Here is a 22,295-nt window from a genome sequence, read left to right on the forward strand (position 1 = left end):
TGCTGTTGTTAGGAGGACTAGCACGTAAATATGCAACAGGTTGAAAAGAACACCCTGTTTGGTAGGGTTACTTTGATTGACAAAGAGTCCTCTCACCTAGCAACGCGTTACCAATGGCTTCAGCAGCGGTTCGGTTGTTGTGGATACAAACAACACAGTAGGAGTTTTACTCTGCAAGGAGGTCTTGCCATCATTCAATCAACAACCCCAGGTGACTACGGAAGCATTCACGGAAGGCGAAAGATGGCGACCGAACACGAAGGTGATATGAGTGAAATTTCGAGTCTTACAGACTCTAGCGATGAAGGTAAGAATGATTGGCTCGGGTCTTTTTGCGGTTCCTGTTCAAGAAATTGAAGATCATGTTCCACTTCCAGGTAAAAAGGTAGTTGAAGAGGTCGTCGAAGCGGTGGAGGAGATCGACAAACCAGCCTACTCCGATGAGGATCTGGAAACGTTGGTCGGTTTCATCCGTGGAATGATCATTCTGTTCGACTACGAAGATGATGACTTTAACGAGGAAGTGGCCGAAACTATCAAACTATGGCTAACCGATGTAAACAACCCACTGCTCTTCATCTTCTACGATGGTAACAGACTGTCGGCGTCGCTGGCGTTCCCACTCTGCCCGATAAACGATCTGATGTACTTTATGCGTGAACCGGAACAACTGTTTAACGTGCTGGAGCGTTTCCATGACGATATCCTGTTCGGGACGCTCCATGGTGATATTGAAGGTTCGTTGCTGGTGCAGCTAGAGCAGGTGTACGGACCGATGATACTGTCGAACGTGGACTGGTCGGAGAATGTAAAGGCGAACGTTATCAACGGGTTTAACGCGTTCATGACCTACCTAACGGAGCTACACTACAAGCTGTCCGGTTTTACGTTACTGTACGTGCCCCGCGAAGGGAGCGATATGGAGGTGCAGGAGGTGGTGTTGAATCGATCGATGATAAAGCGTCTCGAGGCAGTTGTGATTGACTGGACCGGGCAGATACGGGCAACGCTTAGCGATACGCAGCATTTCGTGCCGGATGATTTGGTCTGCCCGTCGGATGAGTACAGCTTTTGGCTTTACCGACGTAAGTATGGGTGTGAAGCACTTTTAAATACTAAGCAGTGTTAACTGAATTGTTCCCGACTCATCCATCAGATGAAGTACTCACGGCTATAAGACTCCAGTACAAAGGGCCCAATGTGCAGCACATCGTTCGCATACTGGAACTGGCCCAATCCCTCTACATTAAGCATCTCAAGGACGTGCTGGAAGATTTGGACAAGGAAATCGAAATAGCAGAATCAAACATACCCTTCCTAAAGCTTTTGGTTGACCCATGCTTCGCAATCGGAACACTCGAGACGGCCGACGATTTTTGCTCACAGTTGATCTACGTGATGCACATCATACGCTTCATTGGACAGGATTCACACTATCTCAACAAGGATGAAAGCATCACGAAGCTGTTCCTGTATCTAAGCAACGAAATCGTAGCCTGCTGTATGCGAGGTATCGACATAGATCGCATTCTGGCTGGAGCACCCCGGTACGGCATTGAGGTGTGTCGCATGAAGATTAATTGCTGCGAGTCTTACAAGATTATCTACGAGGAGGTACGTTAAATATTCATTTTTATCAGGAAAAATGTACCACTAATTAGGATCATCTCTACTGTAGATGTTGGAGCACTTTAAAGGGGAGTTCACCTGGAATCTGGACTACGCCGCCATCTTTAATCGCATCAATGCGTTTCTGCAACGTTTACACGACATTCTCGAGATCTGTGACGCAATGCTTATCTTTGGCAAGTATGCGGAAAGTACGGCCTACACCTCGTACCGATTCTTTTGCAACAATGCGGAAGAGTTCGAACGGCGCTGCGATCAGGTGGAGAAGATATTCCATAACGCTCTCGAAACAATCGAATCTGTCGGTAGTACGATTCTGGACATTAACAACAAGGATTGGTACCGGTACATCGGAGAGTTCCGGGAGATGCTCAAGAGTCTGGACGATATCATAGAAAATCTGCTCTCGAACGTGTTCTTAATGTCGGAAAATCTGGAGGAAAAGCTGAACGTACTCGTCACGCTGCTGAACTTTTACAAGCGAGAAAATATTCGCGAAAGCTTCATGCGCAAGATCGGTGAAGTATGGAGCATGCTGAATGATGAGATAATGCAACTTTCGAAGGATGTATCCGCTGGCATTACAGAGTACCCTGCGCTGTTGCCTCCGCATGCCGGCCGGTATGCTGTGCTGAAGATGCGCTTTGACCATTTGACGCATCTGCGAACTCTGATAGTAAACTGCCGATTCTTTCCGGAGTATCCGCAGCAGGAGGAAGTGCTGGCACTCTACGAAGCCTGCGAAAAGCAGGTAAAGGCAGCACTGAAAGGCTTCAGCGAGTCATGGAACAAATCGATCACCACCGATATGGCGTCCTGGTATCAGCGGAATCTCATCTGCCGTAGCCATTTGCGGCCTGGGCTATTCGAGGTGAACATAGAGCGTCGCCTGTTGGTGCTGTTCGACGAAGCGTACTACTTCAAAACGTTGGGTGTTAATGTTCCGATCAGCCTGGACCTGGAGAAACATGAAAACACGCGGCTGACATTCGACAACGTGCTCCGGTTGGTGCTTTATTTTAATGGAGTCGTTTCGTCCATATCGGACAAAGAGCGCTTGTTCTTTAAGCCCATGATACAGCAAACGGAAAGGAAATTGGAGCCCCTCCGCAGCAAACTCACCTGGGAGGAGGATCTTAGCGAGTTCATCGAAGGATACGTAGTGAACGTTCGCGAACTGCTCGATCTGATTGAGCTTTATAAGCGTGAAAACCACAAGATATCAACCCTGGTGGAAAGAATTTACACGATGATATTCGTGCGTCTAGACCAACAACATCCGGTCAATATGGCGCAGCTTATGAACAGTGTGGCTGAGCAGAAGAAGACGGTGTTTACCGAACTGCTCGAAGTGCTGACGGAAGTGAGTAAAAACATCTTCACCGTTTACGATAGTCTTGGTTCAAACATACGGAAGATGGGCACGATCTGGGAGCAGTATTTGCACAAAATCGATAAGCTACTGAAGGCGGCCATTTTTACCTGCACTCTGAACACACTTCGCGGTGTCCAAACGTCGCTGGAGAATGCTCACTCGTGCCCAATTCTTATGATAGAGATTTTGCTCAAAAAGGAAGGCGCTGTGTATGAACCATCGGTCGAAGCGGTAGAGCAGACATTGCGACGACTACCGGAGGAAGTTTGTCTGACGATACGGCCCGTCCCGAGTATGGCCCGGCGTTACCAGCTGGATAATGGTGAGCGCAGCTTTTACCTTCAGCTACTCGAACATCCCGATTACATCCAGATCACAAGATCGATCGATGAAACGATTAATGACACGGTGCGATTGCTGCGCACGTATCAGTCAAAGTGGAACGTATTTCGGCCATTTTGGTGCGTCGATAAGGCCGCCTTTATTGAGCGCTTCAAGTTGACCGCCATGACCTCCGACGCCTTCCAGAAGAATATCGAAAAGTTTGAAGAGTTGCAGAACCAACTGTCAACGCAGGGCGATTTTGTGGTTTGTCGTTCGGTGGAAATCGATGCGCTGAAGCTAAAGTACGCCCTCACGAGCCACATTGGTGAATGGCAGACGAACTACATCGAATATTTGAAGTGTATTGCTTATGGAAAAATTATTGGTAAGTGTTTGAAATGAATGCTATGGGAAGAGCATACATGTTAACCTCCATTTACTATTTTCTTCATAGATTTTAACAACATTTTGAAGCAAAACATAGAAGAGCTACGCCACGAACCGATGGAGGTGTACGAACTGAAGCAGCTGGAGCAACGCTACCAGACCTGCTTTGCGGAGCTGCCCGAGAAGGAGCAAGAAATTGCACTCATTTTAAAGTACTTTGTGGTGCTGGAAAAGTATGTCGCCGATTTGCTACCGGAAGCGTACGAGCTTCGCCGCAACATCGACCAAATTTGGGCCCAGTATCAGGCGGACCTGAAGGCAATTCGCGAGCAGATAGAAAATTATCAGGATCAGTTCAAGCTGTCGATGACCGGAGCGGCCGATGCGCTCAAGGTGGATGCACTGCAAATGTTGAAGATGTTGCGAGAAGAAATGCCCACCTCGGAAGACTCGTAAGCGGATAGTGGAGCGTGAGATAGGAGGGGGGAGGGGGGGGGGAGGGGGTCGGGATGGCGGGACTTGTTTCATGGAATGGACATGAAATTGACGAGCAGATCTAAGGGTTTTATGAGGCCACTAGCAGCGTATCTAATGGCTTTGCTGGCAGCAAGCAGCACATGGACGGGGATATTTTGGAGTTCGGGCACGCTCTAGCCTAGCCTGCGGGTGGGTTGGGAGACCCAACAAAAGGGCTTTTTGCTGATGCTCCGAAGCCTCTGTGTGTGTGTGTGTCGAATGGGTAAGCATTTCCTTTTACCCTCATCTCGTTCATCCCGTAGGACTCCGGACGAAGCATTCGAAGCAATTGACCGTTTAATGATGCAATTGGAAGTGCTAGAACGCCGCGAGCGTGAGATCGAGGAACGGATGCGGTTGCTCGGTGTCGATTATGTGCGGTTGCCCGTAAGTTCTGTTATGGTCATTATTTTATTCCTCTTTGCTACATCACGCCACTTTTTTTCCAAGCTGCAACAAACAGCATTGCCCAATGCCATTGTTCTTGGCGGGGTAAAGTGCAACAAGATGAGCGAGCAGATCGATTGCATACCGTTGAAGCTGTTGGGAACTCCCAGCATTAGCTCACCAGCAAGCAATCGGTTGATTCAAACAGGCAAACGCCATTGGGCAAGATTCGCCGGCTCAACATCGCTTACACTTGCTAAATGGTGAACGTTTTCTTCGCCCATTTTTCTAGTCTAGATAGTTAGACGGCGTGTGTGTGTCCTTAACCTTCAATTGATTTGAAGCAAATCGCTTAGTGGCGTTACCGAGAAAACGTCTACCAACAAGTGAAAAGTCATTGTTTATATTTAGATTTAGTTTGCACTGAAAGAAAGCACCCTTTGCACCCTTGTTTCTCGGATAGTAAGGCACCTCATGCGCTGATTGAGGAATTGGTCATTGCGATTTCATTTGCACTGGTGGCGTTTGTACGTGAATCACAATTAAGATTTAAATCAGGCATGTCAAACACTCTCCTCGGGGAAGACGTATTATATAGTCGCCTACAACTAGTAGACAACATAAACGAAAAATCTCGCTTGGTAAACTTGGATCATATAAACATTATAACCTGCGTGTCCGTAAAAAAGTCATGAGAAAAATATTCATGCAGAATTAAGTTTGACAAGCCTGTAGACGAGTGAGGCTGCACAGAACTAGTTACTCAAGGACACGTGGTTTCCTGCAACATAATTCCACTAAACCAAAAATGGCGTCATTCAGCGATCTACTAACGACAAACAAATATGGCGACATTTTCTGAGAAACAATTCTACTAATATACGGATCACACACATTCCAATATTTCTCTGCTAGGCTCTCCGAGAAATTCGTTCCAAGCTAGAGAACTTACGTCAGGTGTGGATTCTCGTGAAAGAGTGGCGCATCGAACGGGATCGTATCATGGCCGAAAGCTATAGCACAGCGGACGAGATCGAGCTAAACGTGATGTCGGGCCATTTTAGACAAACGTACGCTATCCTCGCCGAAGGTCCAATCGGTAACGAAGCGTTCGATGTGTTCTCACGCGTAGGTGAAGAAATTTCGCACTTTTGCGTTACGGTTACGATCGTGTGTACGATGAGAGCCTCCTTCATGCAGGAGCGTCACTGGCTCAAGGTGAAAGAAATAGCCCGATGGTAAGTGTTGGCGATTCCGCTTCTTGCCGGAGCTATTGTGACCTTCCTTTGTTGTCATTGGGTAATGTTGGGTAGCGGCGAAGCAAACGAATTGCCCGGCGAATTGTGCAGCTTTCACGCAATGACCGAACTGGGGCTGTACAATTACGAGGAAGAGCTGCTCGATCTGTGCTTTGCGGCACGCAAGGAGCACGAGGTAGAGCTCGACCTACAGGCGGTGGCCTTACAAGTCCGGGCAATTGAATTCCGCATCCGTCAAGCATCGGGTGGGGCCGGCTTTCTGGAGCTGCGCAACCCTGGTACCCATTTCACCACGCTATCGGATAATATTGGGATCATAAATCGACTTCGACGATCGCCCCATCGCCATCCGTACCAATCGCTGATCGACTATTGGGAACACACGCTGGGACTGATCGAGGAGATGCTGGAGATCATTGTGCGCATGGAGTCCGAGTGTCGGACGTTGCACGAGCTGCATCGTATCACCAGAAGCATTGCGCGCGGTTCCAAGATGGATCATTTCAACGATGGATTTCGAGAATGTTTCGCAGAGTGGTGTGAACTGATGCGCTACATCTCATCAGTGCGGCTCGTGGAGGACGTGTGCCCGGTAGGTCAAGAATTCATCGCCGAGCTTGAATCCGTCCGCAAGCGGCTCAATCAGCAGGCCAATGCGCTGGACGATGTGCTGGGCGAGCAGCGTGAAGTTTTCGCCCGGTTTTATCTACTTTCGGACAGCCAGCTCGTCCGTTTGATCTCGGCACCGCTAAACTACACCCAGCTGGAGCAATCCCTGCCAATGCTGTACGAAAACGTTACACGGTTCCATCTGCTTGAGCGGGGCAAACAGAACGCTCCCGGCATCGGTGGTGTGTACACCCGGGACCAGGAATTCGTACCGTTCGCTGAGGCACCGGCCGATCCGCAACGGGAACCGGATGGTGTGACTGAATTCATGAACGTACTCGAATGTCACATTCACGGCGCGATGCAAGATTTATTGTCGTCATGTCATACGGCCCTCCGGCGGGGTTACTTCAGACGGGTGGAGTCGGGCTGGTTGCGCAGCTGGCCGTTGCAGCTGTGTCTGAAGAGTGCCGAGCTGCAGCACACGCTGCATACCAGGAATGCTTTGGTGCAGTGCAGTCTGCTCGGTAACAAAAAGCCGTTGAAAATGTTGCGTGCCTTGCACACTAAGGTACGTTTTCGATAGTCTCTCTCTCGCTGTTCTATGGCCAAATATTTGATGCATCCAGGACATGAATAACTGGCGTGATACTCGGATCGTCTCATTCACATTTTGTCTTCGTGTCCCCATGACAGTTACTTCAAGAATTGACGGCTTCGGCAGGCAAGCTAGAATCGCAGTGGCAAAGTAAGAAACTGCACGATCTGCTAGTTCTTGAGCTAAATGCGCGGGACCTGATCGGACGGCTCTGTCGCCGCAAGGAGCTGCACGGATTGGTAACCTTCGAGTGGATATCTCAGCTACACTCGTACTGGCATCCTACCGGGCGCAAGTGCACTGTACAGCTGCTGAACGCCCGCTTTTCCTACGGGTACGAATGCAAACGCTCCACCGATCCAATGTTGCTCACACCCGTCAGCGAACGGGCACGGATGGCAACGATTTGTGCGTTGAATTTTCATCAAATTCCACTGCTCTTAAGCACATCCGGCGGATGTGGAGGTCGGCAAGTGTTGCTGGAAAGTTTGGCCCATTCGCTGGGCGCGTTCCTGCTCACGGTGGAGTGTGATGAAAATTCTCGCATGGAGTATCTGATGCGCATCGTGAATGGGATGAAAATGGTCGGAGGATGGCTTGTGTTTCGTTGCTTCGAGCGATTGCCAAACAGTATCGTGGCACAAATCGGTGACCATGCCCGGGAGACCATCATCACTCCGCGCAAACCGGTGACGATTAAGCGGAAGTGTATTGCCAGAGAAAGGTTTCAAATGTTTGCACTTACCAGTTCAGGGTGCCGGATCACCAACAGGAAGATGGCGGAGCAATTAGACAGGACGCTGTTCCGTCCCGTACACTTCACCACCGTCGATCGAGTGAAAGTGATCGAATCTTGGCTTTGGTTGGCTGGCTGTGATCACAGTACACGAATTGCGAAACTAACTGAGGTGTTTCTTCGCCAAGTTAAGCTATCTAGTACGAAGCTGGTCGAGAGAGGACTGTTCTCATTGCGGAAATTAAAACTTCTAATTGAAAACATGCAACTTGTCAAACGCGTGACGAATGTAAACAATAACAATCCGGATGACGTCACAGTACGCGAATGGAGCGCAGAGAAGCAAGCGTTCTGCTCCACTTTTGTGGTAAGTTTGTTCGAATAGTAATCTTTTATTCAGAAATTTATGGCGAAGCCGGTGGTATAGGACCGGGGTGCAAATCTCGTCCGAACCAATCCCCCCGGTAGTGAGGACCTACTACTCAACTACGTCGTATCACATAAAGTCTAGCATGCCAGAAGTGGCAGGCATGTCCTAAGAGGTCGTTAGGTCCAAGAAGAGAGAGATGTATGTACTAATGCTTCTCTTTACCTTTAGAATACCTTTACAGGATGTATATCAGACGAAGAAATGGAAGATTGCCACCGGAAGTTGAGTCTTGTGTTCGGAGGGTTTGATGTGCCGTTTCGAGTCACTAACCAGGACCTGATCGATGTCGTCCAAACTCGGTGTAAAGCTTTGCAACTCAAGGTAATCAGGTCAGCTTAATCGAGTATTAAAGAGCCAGTGTCACATCTCGTTGTTTCATTAATTCCCGCCAGCTTTCCGATCGTATGATTGACAAGGTTCTGCTGCTCCATCAGTCACTTCTTTCTACCGGCCGCCCGATACTGGTGACCGGAACGCCAGGAACGGGCAAAAGTGCCTGCATCGATATTGCCCTTGCCATACCGAAGCCCGCCTACGCCGTCTGTCGCCTCATCCCCAACACACTGCGGAAGTCCACCCAGCCGCGTGTATTCGACCGCGAATGGCTGGACAATCTCATACAGGCGAGCTTGAGCTCTCCATCCTCCGGTGAGTGCATCGGTAGAAAGTGTTTGATATTCGATAGCGTACCGTGCAGCGAATGGATCGATTGCGTCGCCCAGCTAGCACGCCCCGGGCACTACATGAGCAACGATTTTACGCCGATTACGACCAGCGGCCCTGACCGTGACGTGAAAGTGATCGTCGAGTGCGTTGGTCCGCTGCGTACGATGACGCCCTCGTCGGTGTCACATTTCGCGCTCGTCCACATCGGCCCGGATGATCTCGGTTGGCAGGAGTTGGTGGACGTTTGGTTGGAGCAGAAGCCACAGATTCTGTTGCGCGAGCAGTTGCAAGAACTGGTGAGGAAAAACATGGAACCGTTGCTTTCCTTCCGCCGACAGGAGTGCCGTACCGTTGCGCCGATTGCCGATGTGTCGCTGGTACGCACGTTCTGTCAGCTGTGTGATAGCCTGCTTGCGCCATTCGATATGAGCAAAGTGTGGCGTCCGGAGACGGGCGAACCGATGCTCCAGCGGTGGTCGGAAGCGCTGGTGAAGGTGTTCTTTTTCTGTGCCGTCTGGTCCGTCGGTGGTTCGATGGACGATGAAGGAGCACGGGGACGGTATGATCTACTGATCCGGGAGCAGCATCCCGAGGCGGGCTACCCGTTAAAGGGAAACGTGTACCAGTTCTATGTTGACCTTCCGGAGGGCACGTGGCGGCCGTGGGATACAAAACTACAGCTGCAGCTGTCCCAGATACCGACAGGGACGGTGGACGGTGATAGCCAAGGGAGCACCATTTATCGTAGGTAGGTGTCAACTAGGCATTCCACGTTCGAGTTGTGACAATCGGACATCTTGATCGTTTTGCGGAAGTGACGCCCCTAATGAGTGGGTTTCGTTTCATTTCATTTTCCCTGTTTCCCTCGTGCCCTAGCCCATACGTACGAAGCCCGCAAACGATCGCACATGAATTTCTCGTGAAGGCAATGATGGGAAATGGAGCGCCAGTACTAGTAGCGAGTGAAACGGCCGTTGGTAAGACTGCTCTGGTGCAGACCATACTCTCAGAGCTCGACCAAGAACGTTGGGCCTCGATGCGCATCGCGCTAACGCAAAGAACAACGCAACTGCAACTGCGCAAGCGTCTACGGTGCCATGCGCTCAAGATCATGAAAACTCGCCTGTATCCCGAGAATCGCAAACGAATGGTTTGCTTTTTTGACGATCTGCACACCGCTCCCGCCAACCCGTACGCGGTGGATGAGTTTATCCGCGGCTTTAGCGTCACGAGCGGTTGGTATGAGTCGGCCACACCAATGTGCATCGAGCAATGTCAAACGGTGCTCGCGATGCGCCTGCACCAATGCCATTCGCCGAACCCTCCCGTGATGCAAAGTTTGCTGAACAAATGCCATCTCCTGGTGCTGACACCTCCGGCCGACGAACAGCTTGGACAAATCTTTACCGACATGATACTGTCAACCTTCGGCGAGTCACCGCAACAGCAGACATCCGTGCTCCGATTGTTGGCGCCAGCGACGGTAGACTTTGTACGGCGCCTCACGCGAAGACTGCCGCCCACACCGACCCGGCTCCGGTACCAGTTTTCGCTGCAGACAATCGCCACCATAGTCCGCTCGGTGTGCCATTGTCTGGGCGCTGCCGGTCGGGATGCTTATCTGGCGGAAAAGGCACAGCTACTGCGGCTGTGGATACACGAATGTTACCGGGAATCGTGGGACCGGTTGGAACGGGCGGATCACAGAAAATTCTACGAGCTGCTGAACGAAACCGTGTCGGGCCATTTTGAGGTGACGCTGCACGGGTTGTGTCCGAACAATCAGAGTCCAATTTTTACTGACATGATGCGCGACGGCAACCCGGGCAAGAATCCCTACGAAGACGTGCGGGATTTTAATCAATTGATGTAATTTGAGCTTTTGGAGAGCGTTTGAGGTTTAGAGAAGAGATTTTTACCCATTCCTACGCGCATTCTTACCCTTTCCACAGAACCCATGTCGAGGAGCGTTGGAGTGAAGTGTCGGACGATTCTACGAAAACCGTCATCATCCACCGGGAAGCCATACAACACGCCACCAAAGTGCTCCGAAACGTTCGGCTCGGGCTGGGCGGCATGGTACTGATGGGTCAGCCTGGCAGCGGTAGGACCGTAGTTTGTCAGCTTGCCGCACGGCTTTCCCCATCCAAACCGATCACTTTCCATCGGCTGAACGTAAAGGCTCGAGACCCACCGGAAGCGATTGAGAGTGAGTTTTCGAGACTGTTTCAAGTGTGTCTGGGGCAGCCGGGCACGGTGCAGCTGGTGATGGTAAATCTGGACGATACCGTCGAAGCGGAACCAAACGAACGGCTGATGGAGCTGCTCGGTGGAATAATAGCCGGTGAAGAGCTGGGCGTTCTTTTTTGCGAGAATACCTTAACCGAGCAGCAGACCCACAGCAACCTGGGAGAAGGCACCAAGGAGCGCGTCCTGAGCACGATGGACTCGTGGCAGAAAGTACGGACCAATTTACACTTTGTCCTGTGCTTACCCTTGGAAGTGGCTGCATTCAGGTTCGTACCTCTTGCCGGTGGTCTTGACCTTGCCTGTGGCATTCTTCAAACAGAAGCGTTTCACTTTCATTGTCATCGAGCAAAAGCATGCATTCGGTTTACTAACTACTCCATTCGTTACTGCCATTTGCTTGCAGAACCATGCTGCAACGCTATCCATCGCTGGCGCGTGTTCTCACCGTCGACTGTATGCACGATTGGCCGGAGGCGTCGCTGGTGGAGATTTCCCAGAAGTATCTGCTCAAAAACGTCCCGCTCGACGTGCACATCCAGGGAGCGGATGCCGACAGTTCGGTCAAGAAGGTAAGACGTCCATTTTTTTTTACCTCCCAAAAGGCAGCATCCTTGTGTTCTTGAGCCCTTTCCCTGTTTCGTTCTGTGCGGTTCGGTACGTGCAAAAATGTGCTTCTGAACGTTGAAGCTGATCAAACGAAACGTTAAGACTCGTCCTAAAGGGACAAGACGTGGAGCACACACAGAAGAAAAAACTTCCCTAAGGGTATGCAAATGCATTTTTTTGTTGTTGTTGCCATTCTTGCTGTTACTTTGAGGAGGTTCTGCTGCGAAGACACGGAACGCACAGAAACCAAGGGGGGGGGGGGGGGGGGGGGGGAGAAAACATTGTAGCCACCGACGGAGACGACTAATTAAGCAAACAAACTCATGTTGACAGCAGAACGGGAAGCTGCTTAGCAAGTTTGCAAACGAAAGGGCGTGAGTTGGTTGGTTGCTGCTACCAGCCGGTAGAGAGGATGTCATCACGAACCGGTCTTAGCTTTCAGCGCCTTGAATTGAGTTATTATCACTCGCTCGCTGTGACGGTCTAACTATGTGAATTCTTTTTTTTTTTTTTTGTAAATTATTCAACTCGTCCCTTTATAACATAATAGTTTTGTCCGTCGCCCTGCAGGCCCGAAGAAGAGAAAGCTTGGTCGAAAGTACCGAGAGTCGGCTTCAGAAATCGACGCATGATTTATTGTTTCGCATACATTATGCGATCCAAACGGAGGCGATTTTGCCGACCGCCGCTAAGCGGAATATAATTGCACCCTGCAGTTGGTATTTCGAGCTGCTCGATACGTTCGAAAGGTCAGTTGGCGAATTTCAGAGAGGGGTTGGGAGTGAATGATAAATTTGAATTTCTTATCTTTGGTGCGGTTCTGTGTTTCGCTAAACTTCGTTACTGTACCCCGTTCGCAGAGTGTTACGCGTAAAAAGGCTAGAATTACAGGCCCTCCATCGCAAGTTTCGCATCGGTATCGAACGTATCGAGGATGCGACACAAAAGGTGGCCAATCTTTCCGAGGAGCTCCAGCAGCGGCAGCGCGAGATAGCGACGTTTCAGGAGCAGCTGGACGAGTTTCTGGAGGAGATCGATCGCCAAACGAGGGAAGCGGACGAACAGACGGAAGAGGTGTCGGTGAAGCGTGTCAAGATCGGTGCGGAAGAGGTTGTGTGCAAACAGCTGGCGGAGGTTGCTGGGGCCGACTTGCAGCGCGCGATGCCGGCACTGAATGCGGCCGTGGCCGCGCTCGATTCACTCAACAAGAAGGACATGAACGAGATCAAATCGTACAGCCGTCCGCCGACCCGTGTGGAGCTGGTGATGGAGGCGGTGATGATACTGCTCGGCAAGGAGCCAACCTGGGCGGAGTCGAAGCGTCAGCTGGGTGAGCAAAAATTCTTGGACACGCTGAAAGGTTTCGATCGGAACAATATCACCGAGCGGACGCTTAAGACGATCGGGGGTTATGTGCGAAATCCGGACCTGGAACCGGATAAGGTGGGAACGGTTTCGAAAGCGGCCAAGTCATTGATGCTTTGGGTACGGGCGATTGAAAACTATGGCAAAGTGTACAAGTAGGTTCTCCTCACTTGCAGCCCTTCCGACGAGTGCGTTGACTAAGATCCCTATTCGTAGATTCGTAGGTCCAAAAATTCGCAAAATGGAGGATGCTAATGCATCGCTGTTGGAGAAACAGAATGAGCTGGCAGCTGCAGAACGGAAGCTGATCGAACTGGCCGAAAAGCTGGCCCAGTTAAGGGCGGAGTACGATGCAAAGATGGCCGAGAAGCTACTGCTGGAAGAGACAGCTCGCCAAATGGCGCTCAAGCTAGAGCGCGCTCGTAACTTGGTGAACAACCTGGCTGGCGAATGTACCCGGTGGCTTGCGACAAAGAGCGAGCTGGAGTCCACCTATGCCCGGCTGATCGGTGACACACTGCTAGCGGCCGGATATCTCACCTATCTCGGTCCGGTAAACATAGAAACGCGTACCAACCTTCTCGCCCAGTGGTTAATCGATCTGGAAATGCACGAAACGCCCTTCACGCCTAAATTTTCACTCACTGCCTACTTCTACGATCCGGGTGTGTTGATCCGGTGGCACGAGAACGGTCTCCCGCCGGACGACTTTTCGGCGGAAAATGCTACGATTCTGATGAAAAGTACACGCGTGGCGTTGATCGTTGATCCGCAGGAGGAGGCCCAGAAGTGGTTGATTGCGGAGCTGGAGGGGCGTGTAAAGTTGGTCGATTTTGATGATGAAATTTGTGAGTCAACGTTGGTGGAAGCGTTCGAACGCCACGAACCACTGATGGTGGAAAACGTTAACCGTAGGAATGTGAGTGAGCTGGACGAACTGTTTACACTGCGAGACACGGTTGCGACGAACTGTGGCAAGTGTCGGCAGAAGAATCAATCGAGCGAAATGGCGCATCCTTTGTATCTGGTTGGACAGGAACCGCTGCGTATGTCGGGTGCGCTGGTGAAGCGGGTGAATCAGCTGAGCTTTGTGCTGGCTGCGGAAGGGCTGGAAATGAAAATGTTGGGTAAGTTGACCAGGATATCTACGATTTGCATCATCATGCCGTCTATTTTGTTCCATTCTAGGACTGCTGGTACAGAGTGAAAATCCGTCACTCGAGGAGCGTAAGGAATTACTGCAGCAAACCATACTGCAAAACAAGAAAACTCTTGTAGATCTTGAGGAGCAGATATTGCGTATATTGAACGAAAGTAAAATACCGCTCCTGGAGGACGAAGAGTTGTACCGTGTGTTGGAAAGCTCACGCGCTACGTTCGAAACTGTGTCGAGCGGATTACAGCAGGCCGAGCAGACTCGTCTCGAGATCGAAACTTCCCGGGAAGTGTATCGAAGCTGTGCTGCCCGTTCAGCGCTACTATTCCTCGTGCTTGGTGATCTGCAACTGTTCAATCCACTCTATCGCTACTCTCTGGACTGGTATCAGGCCCTCTTCCTGATCTCGCTTGAGCGCAGTGGACGTGTGCAACAGGTTGCCGAAAGAAAGCGCCGAATAGACGATTATCATACATTCAATGTCTTCCGGTAATGATTCGTCCGGGAAACCATGTTTCTTTCTTACCGATTCTTTCTTCCCCCCAAAGCATTGTGTCCCGCGGATTGTTCGAAAACGATCGGAAGCTTTTCGCGTTCTACCTCTGCGTTCGTCTACTGTTTGCCGAGGAAGCGTTGAGTCCACGCGAATTTCGCTTCCTCATATTTGGAGCCGGTAAAATCGATCGCCAAGAGCAGATGGAAAACCCTTGCCGCAGTTGGCTTACCGACCGCCACTGGGATCAGCTGACCGACCTGGACCGACTGCCAGGATTTCACGGCATAGTGGAATCATTCGCCGAACTGCCGGACGACTGGAGACAGTGGTACCTTTCGTCGGTGCCCGAAGTATCGCCGCTGCCCGGCAGTTGGGAGATAAATTTGAAACAGTTCCAGAAATATCTTATCGTCCGAAGCTTGCGGTTGGATCGGATTGAAAATTGTATGAGTGACTTCACACGGGACACGTTGGGAGCGAAATACGTCAATGTGCCCGTGGGTTCGCTGGACGACGCTTACCAGGAGTCAACATCCCACACCCTGGTGCTGCTGCTTCTGCGTGGCACTTCTAATCCTCTGGCAAAGCTGGAACGGTTAGCCCGTAAAGCGCACGGGTCGCCGACGGAAGAAGGTGAGGGCAAGAAGTGTTTCGAAACGCTCGCAATAACCGAGGACCGAATGGAAGCGTTTATCGGGCTGCTCCGACGATGCATAATGGATGAAGCTTGGCTGTACGTTAGCGATTGTCATCTTTCCGTCGCGTTCCTGAAGCAGCTTCCCCACGTGGTCGCTTTCCTGAAGCGCAACAATCTCAACTCCAAGTTTCGCCTGTGGCTTAGCTCCAAGCCGCACGAGGCACTGCCCCTGTCAGTGTTGCAAAACTGCATCAAGCTGACATACGAAGAGCCAAAGGTATTGTTGAGCGTCGCGTCACCGACGAACAGAAACTGTCAATCAGCGTGGAATTTGACTGTTTGCTCATCCTTTCCTGCAGGGCATCAAGCGTCATATGGGCAATCTGTACGACGAAATCGGTGAGGCACGGTTCAAGAAATCGACCGCCGCCATGAAAGGGAGTTCCACGAACGCTGGCACCGAGACGCACTACAAGCGGTTGCTGTTCGCGATGGCTTTTCTGCACGGTTTGCTGCTCGAGCGGAACAACTTTCAACAGCTCGGCTGGATCGAACCGTACCAGTTTGTCAACAATGATTTTTGCGTAGGTGTTCTCCGTAGAATGGCACTTTATCACGCTCCGGTGCGCATTCTTGTACATTACCTTTTCTTCGCTTTCTTCCCATTTCCTCCCAGCTGGCAGAAAGTCTTGTGTCGTACGGGCTGGAGAAGTTGCTGGTGAAGAAAGCTCCTGACCCGCGGCATCAGCGTGGCAAGGGTGGCCGTACGAAAGCCTCGAGCGCGGACGTTAGCCTCGAGGACGATTTTCATGGTTTGGATCAGGGCGAGGATGAGCAACAGCACGATGCGACGCCCTGGCAGTTTATAAAGGGTGCCGCCCTTGAGCTTTGCTATGGTGGTAAGTGAAAGTCTCGCCGAGCGACGTTGGGTTGGGATCAGCTTAGAGCATGGAATATTTAAGCAAATTTGTTTAAACCACCATTTGCGACAAGGAGCGTCTGTAATTACACATAAGTGTGCTGGCGAGGTGAGGTCAATGTGGCAAAAGGTCATATCGTTTACATCTTGTTGGGAGGAATGGCGATGCGGGATTAACCTTTACTTCCGGGATAGGTCATCAAAAATTAACTTTTCGTTGAATGCTTGCACTTTGCACTTGAATGTGGATGTGGAGTTAGATTTGGTTTGTATCAATTTACTTCATCCTGGACAAAGCTCCAATTTTGTGAAGCAAAGAGTTATTTTCTCTTAGGCATATTCCTCGCTCGGAGCTGGAGTCCTCGGAGTCGTCCTCATCAAAATATGTCTTTCAATGCCAACAACTTCAAGTGCTGGATGGCGGAAGATGCTCAAGCGAAAAAGGGTTGTGTAGCTTAACGATTCATGCACTAAAACGAAATGACAGCCGTTGTGACCCCGCAATCTCAGCAGGTGACCAGCTCCATCGTGATTGCGTTTGCCCGTTGCCCGTTTTCGTCTTAATACACTTTTATGACAGACCGAAAATTGAAAATCGTCACTGCCGTCAGTTTATGAATGATCATGAGACATCAAAGGCTCGCCGACCGCAAAACTTTATCGAGATTGCTGTCTATCAATTTATGGAGGCCGAATTTCGCCTTTCGGCACTCAACCCATTGGATGAGTGTGTCTCTCCGCTCAAGTGTGTCCATCTTGAGGGTTAGGGTTACGATGGTTTTATTATTGACGAAGCCGGTTTCTTGATGTTGCTGGTGCCGCGTATCGTAAATCGTGCGCCCATTCAAAACAATTGATCAGCAATTGATGACCGAAAGATACTTTGTCACAGGCGCACCGCAGCTTGTCCAATGATGGTCAATGTCATGGTTGAGAGGCATAGGGAGTTATGCAAAAAAAAAAATTGCTCTCCTAGCGAGAGATATAGCGAGCAGCACAGCGGCATAGAGCGAAACCATATATTCATGCGAATCTTTATCGAAATTTGTTCAATTGATTTCAATTAGCTCAAATCGGCTCACGCTGGGACCGTCGCATCTACGAGACATATCTGGAGGATCTGTTCGAATCGCGACTGCTAGCACCGACGACTGTCGCGGCACCGTCGCCCACCCCACGTGGTTGGTTCCGGATGCCACGGGACGGACCGTACCAGACGTACGTGGAGTTCATCGGCACCCAGCTGCCAGACCGCGACGGCATTGATGTCTTTGGCCAGCACGAGAACGCAAACATTAAATATTTGAAATCACGCTCCGACTACATGCTGCAGATGCTAACCAGAGTGGCAAAGGACCCGGCCCAGCATGGATCGCAGCAACAACAACAGCAGCAGCCACAGCAACACGCTGGACAGGATCATGAGCGCGTAAGTACACACTTTCCAGTCCGATAAAAGAAACGTTTACAGTATGAGCGCTGGAACGATTTCTAGGCGAGATTTTATGTCGAGCTTTTTTATTTGCTCCCAGTCGGCAGGGTTCGGCAGACCTTGGTTCGCTTGAGCTTATTTTCTTCTTCAATGAATTGTTTGAAACTTTACCGGAATCGTAGGACAACGTATCTCACCTCGTTCAACGGGAATAATTTGCTAATCCTTTTTTAAATAAGTCCAAAAAAATTTTTATATCAATTTTATTCATACAAATTGTCAAAAAATATCATTGTAAAAAAAAACTCTTCAAGGCAAAACCTCAATATTAGAAAAAAAATTAAAAGTTAGGATTTGGATAGGCCCGTTGTTTCAGTATATTGCTTCATAATAGGAGCATCTTTAAAATACCCAAAGCTATAAGCACATTTTGTACGTAAAGTTTTTTTTTTTAAATCGTCGTTGCGTCATTGCCATTAATTGCCAGTCAGCTCGTTGGAGATGTATTTGGATGAAGAAGATGGGTCCAGGAGTTCTTCAATTATTGACAATATTATCGTCATTGTGGCTTCTTTCTGCGTGGGAATGCACTGTATGCCATATTAGAGATTTCTTTTTAAATTCTTCAATTCCATTTTTAATCCAATTTAAATGCTTCAGTTAAAAAAGGAAGGTTCTTAGTTTAGAAATTCTCTATCCCCATCTTTATGGTGGAATTTGAACATAGCAATGTAAAACCTTATTTATCTCGTAGTCTTCTTCTATGATTAGGACGGACCCTTGGTCTCAGTGCGGTGAGAGTACTTTTCTATTTATGATTTGCGTTATCCAGAACGTCGTGAGGTGTCCAATACTAGAATTGATAACAAATTTGTGATAGAATAGTTTTTCCTGTTAAATGTATAGTTAAATACTCTCATAGTATAATTCTGCATCTAGTTCGGTTTGCCGAACCCTGCACCGTAAGTGCAATTCAACGCACAAAAGAAAGATTGTATCGTTAAAAAAGCGTACAGTTGCACAAAGAGAAAAAGGGCCCGCAAACAACACATCCAGCCGAGTTGCTCACATACGCGCTTAGTTTTCGTTACAGTTTTTCTTCCTAAAACAAACGATCTCCCTATGTTTTTAAAATATCGTTCCTCTCGCCCTATTCTATCCACTCCACCGCAGACAACGCAAACAATCTCGGACCTCTTATCGACGCTTCCTGTTTACCTGGACTACGAGAATGCGCTCCGGATTGTGGGTGCCGGTGCAAACAGAACGTCCGTTGCGGATGCACTGCTGGCGGAGGTTCGCACCTACAATGCGATCCTAGCCCGGGTCCGGTCCGACTGTCACTGTCTGTCCCGGATGTTGACGGGTGCAACGAACGAACTGCTGGATGAGGAGTCGGACCGGTGGAGTGTGCTGTTGGGAGCGCTTCAGCTAAACAAGGTGCCCGAAAGGTGGGCCAAAGGTGGTGAAGCAGAAACGAGCTCCCGCACGGTTGAGATTCGTGTGTCACTGTCCGATTGGGTACTGCAGCTACGGGAGCGCGTCCAATACTTTCGACGGTGGACAGAAACGGGTCAACTTCCGGTGGAGATACTGTTGGGACGCTTTACCGATCCGAACCGTTTCCTCAGCGGTGTACTGCAGGTAGGTGGAAACTTTCTTCCTCTTGGTTGATTAGAATGAGTAGCAAGTTGAGGAATTGAGTTTTTTGCCTCCGATTTTTTCCATCAAGCTCCATGCTAAAGCATACGGAATTCCGTTCGAAGAGCTACGGTGGGATTTTACGATCTACACCACGAACAAACCGTTGGAGCGTATCCCGATACAGGACGGTTTCATTGCACGGGGATTGAAGTTGGAGAATGGTAGTTGGGATTGGGAGAAGCAAACACTTACCGTACCGGACATTTTGGAGATGACTTGTCCGATGCCACCGGTCGCTTTTCGTCCTGTTCGAAGATCTGGACAGAGTGGAGAAATATCCGAACGCTCGCCGTACTACGAGTGCCCCGTATTTTACAGTCCGGAGCGAAGTGAAGATGCATTTATTTTGACTCTTCCACTGCTCGTTGGTGAGCAACAGGATGCACAGGCCTGGGCCATGTTCAATACGGCTCTGCTGCTGAATGACTAGAGGAAGTCGAAAAGAGAAAGACACGCACAGGTGGCGAAGTGTTGTGGTTTGAAGTGCGATCCAATTGTTCATTTATTTTTATTTTAAAAATTAGCTCATTAAAGAAATCGGACCCTTCGGCGAGTTTAAAACCTAGTGAGAGCGTACATAGGTAGTCGTCCCGATGGTGTCACAAGCTGCTTTGTGGGGTTGGCCGTGATTGGGCGGGGTGTGGTGCGTATGATTAATGAACTTGTTTGCATGTTGGCGCTGATGTTGATCGTTACGCCGACCGGCATTTACTACCCGGTGACACGGTAATGGACAGAGTAGAATTCAATTCGTTTCCTTACGATACGTAGTGGTAAAGTATAAGAGTAGTAATACTATCAATCTTAAGTGACTAGCATCTATCCTTAATGTGTAGTGTGAAGCAGCAAAACGTAAGGCCCTAGCGCTCGTGTTCTTTTCGCAGTTTGTTGTTTCTTTCGCTCTAGTCTAAATAGCCATTCTAAGCTTAACGCAGGGGGTTGGGTACCATGCAGTGGTGACACACCATCCGCCGCCTGTTCGAACGTTCCATGTCGCCTACATCTGTATTCTGTTTGCCTATTGGGACTTTTTTTGTTTTGCTCTTTGTGTGCAGAATAGCCTAATTGATAGCCACGTGGTGCGGCTTGGACAGAAGATGGCGTCTAAGGGAGGGCATTTGATTGGAATAAGCTCGATGGTTTTGTTGATACAAGTAGCGAAGCTGTTGGTGGCCAGCAGTAAAACAGCAACGGCAAAACGACGATAGATCTCTGAACTCTCTGGTGTGGTTAACGAACAGATTAACATTAACGAGCACGGGATTAAATAGAAAAAATGGAAGATGAACATAACTTTCTCCTCTACTCTCGCTCGCTCTCCCTCTCGCTACACGCTAAGGGTTTTCTAATCAGCTTCCGGCTATGTACACATACTCGTCTAAACGTCCACGGCTACTAACGCTAAACTACCTAGCATGCGATTTAATATACGTCCTCCATATGTAGCTCCCGAATTCGCCCACTAATCCTTTCCAAAGCTGCCGGCAGTACACGGAAATCCTGTGTGTGTGTGTTTGTGTGTATTGAATCTGTTTCGAGCGAAATAACGCAAGGAGTTGCTCGTTACTGTGCGGCAAGTGCTTCCAAGATTGTCGATAACACCCCCACCCACCTCCCATCGCAAGAACAACTGGTGTGATTGAGCAACTAAGGTTAGGCTTATGGATATTTGCTAAACATGGCGGAGACACCGCGACGGGGTCCCAATAATACACCTGCCGGGAATAGAATTTCACCTTTCTTTTTCGGAATGTTTGCACTGGAACACAAACACCCGAATTAGATGGAAACGATTCCCCTTCCTCAGAGCACAGTCGGACGTTCTCCAGAGTCTAGTCTAGAAATACAAAAACTGAAATCTTCTTGCCCACACGACGCTACCGGCGGCGAACCGGGGATCCGCGTAATACCAGTACGGATGTGCACAAAATTTAGCTCCAATGGTTTGGTAACGTTGTACGAACATGATTGACTCTCTCCCTCTCTCCAGCTTCTTACGCCCGCGACACGTGTTTGTCCTCGCCCGAACCCGTTCCCCGGTTGGACGGGATGGGTTCGGTGGAGTTTAGACCGGCGGCTCTCTTCACCGATACTGCGGAAAGTGTTCGTTCATTCGGTCGCTCTTCTTCGGACATCTTCCCTCGTGCCGGTTGTACGTGCCGTACTCACAGTGCGGGACATTACACTTTTTACTCCGGATGCATCTGTGGACAAAAGTGGGAAAGGATAGCATTAAATTAAATACAATGACTCCAGGGCACAGATGTCAAATTGAGCTGGTGGGGATATCAAGGACTCTGAAGAACAAATCATAGCAACTACTGTATCTACTTAAACTAAGATATTAGAGTTGGTAAAATCTTTCCCGGAATACCCTCCTAAGAAAATCTCACCCACAATTGACATCTCGTGCAGTAGAGCTTATATCCTCAGCCACAACTTACTTTCGCGTTTCCATCGAAAAGTTCTCAAAGCCCTCCTTAAACCGAATGCAGTCCCGATCGCTCGACAGGCAGTCACAATAGCAGTGCGACTCGCTGTCGAAGACCGACTTATAATGGCGCGGACATGTGCAGCTATTGCTGATCCTGCTAGTAGCACCACTAGAGCCTCCGCTTCCTTCCGCACCGTTCTGCTCCAACGAGCTCAGTATCTGTGGTCTACTGCTGGCCGACTGTCCGAAGTGCACCGGATCCAGCTGTACGCAATGGCACTCGGTGTGGTTGGTGAAGGTAAGCGTTGTTACCGTGTTTTGCTGTCGTGGTCCTACGTTTTTCACCTAGAATCATGAGTAGATCGCAAAACCAGCAAACG

General features: G+C 49.6%; 2 protein-coding genes across 9 annotated transcripts in view; one reads left to right on the forward strand and one right to left on the reverse strand.

Annotated features, from left to right (window-relative positions):
* Positions 1-77: 77 nt before the first annotated feature.
* On the forward strand, positions 78-19,924 carry LOC118510657 (dynein heavy chain 2, axonemal-like). The gene is made up of 24 exons (XM_036052782.1): positions 78-307; positions 378-1,085; positions 1,157-1,614; positions 1,679-3,713; positions 3,783-4,167; positions 4,495-4,618; positions 5,534-5,856; positions 5,932-7,057; positions 7,183-8,187; positions 8,419-8,571; positions 8,643-9,664; positions 9,793-10,785; positions 10,869-11,432; positions 11,570-11,735; positions 12,343-12,521; positions 12,633-13,292; positions 13,354-14,264; positions 14,326-14,782; positions 14,842-15,703; positions 15,786-16,010; positions 16,103-16,325; positions 17,413-17,774; positions 18,951-19,421; positions 19,510-19,924. The coding sequence occupies exons 1-24, from the start codon at positions 244-246 to the stop codon at positions 19,909-19,911; spliced, it is 13,878 nt and encodes a 4,625-aa protein (XP_035908675.1). The 5' UTR covers positions 78-243; the 3' UTR covers positions 19,912-19,924.
* Positions 19,925-19,952: 28 nt separating this feature from the next.
* Positions 19,953-22,295, reverse strand: part of LOC118510659 — a 53,482-nt gene continuing 51,139 nt past the window's right edge. For all 8 annotated transcript variants that reach the window (XM_036052789.1, XM_036052790.1, XM_036052787.1 and 5 more), the window contains exons 5-6: positions 21,926-22,260; positions 19,953-21,685 (exon numbers count right to left, since the gene is read on the reverse strand). In XM_036052789.1, coding sequence (XP_035908682.1) covers positions 21,565-21,685; positions 21,926-22,260 — 456 coding nt within the window. In that variant the 3' untranslated portion in view covers positions 19,953-21,564. The remainder of the gene's footprint in view (positions 21,686-21,925; positions 22,261-22,295) is intronic.

This window comes from Anopheles stephensi, chromosome 3, assembly GCF_013141755.1.
Source record: "Anopheles stephensi strain Indian chromosome 3, UCI_ANSTEP_V1.0, whole genome shotgun sequence".
NCBI classification, from domain to species: domain Eukaryota; kingdom Metazoa; phylum Arthropoda; class Insecta; order Diptera; family Culicidae; genus Anopheles; species Anopheles stephensi.

What these genes read in the sequence shown, in the direction of transcription:
- LOC118510657 (XM_036052782.1), top strand. Translation starts at nt 244, where the DNA reads ATGGCGACCGAACACGAAGGTGATATGAGTGAAATTTCGAGTCTTACA. An exon ending in CGGGATTTTAATCAATTGAT is followed by an intron (nt 10,786 to 10,868) that starts GTAATTTGAGCT and finishes CCCTTTCCACAG; the next exon opens with AACCCATGTCGAGGAGCGTT. An exon ending in TCCTCAGCGGTGTACTGCAG is followed by an intron (nt 19,422 to 19,509) that starts GTAGGTGGAAAC and finishes TTTTCCATCAAG; the next exon opens with CTCCATGCTAAAGCATACGG.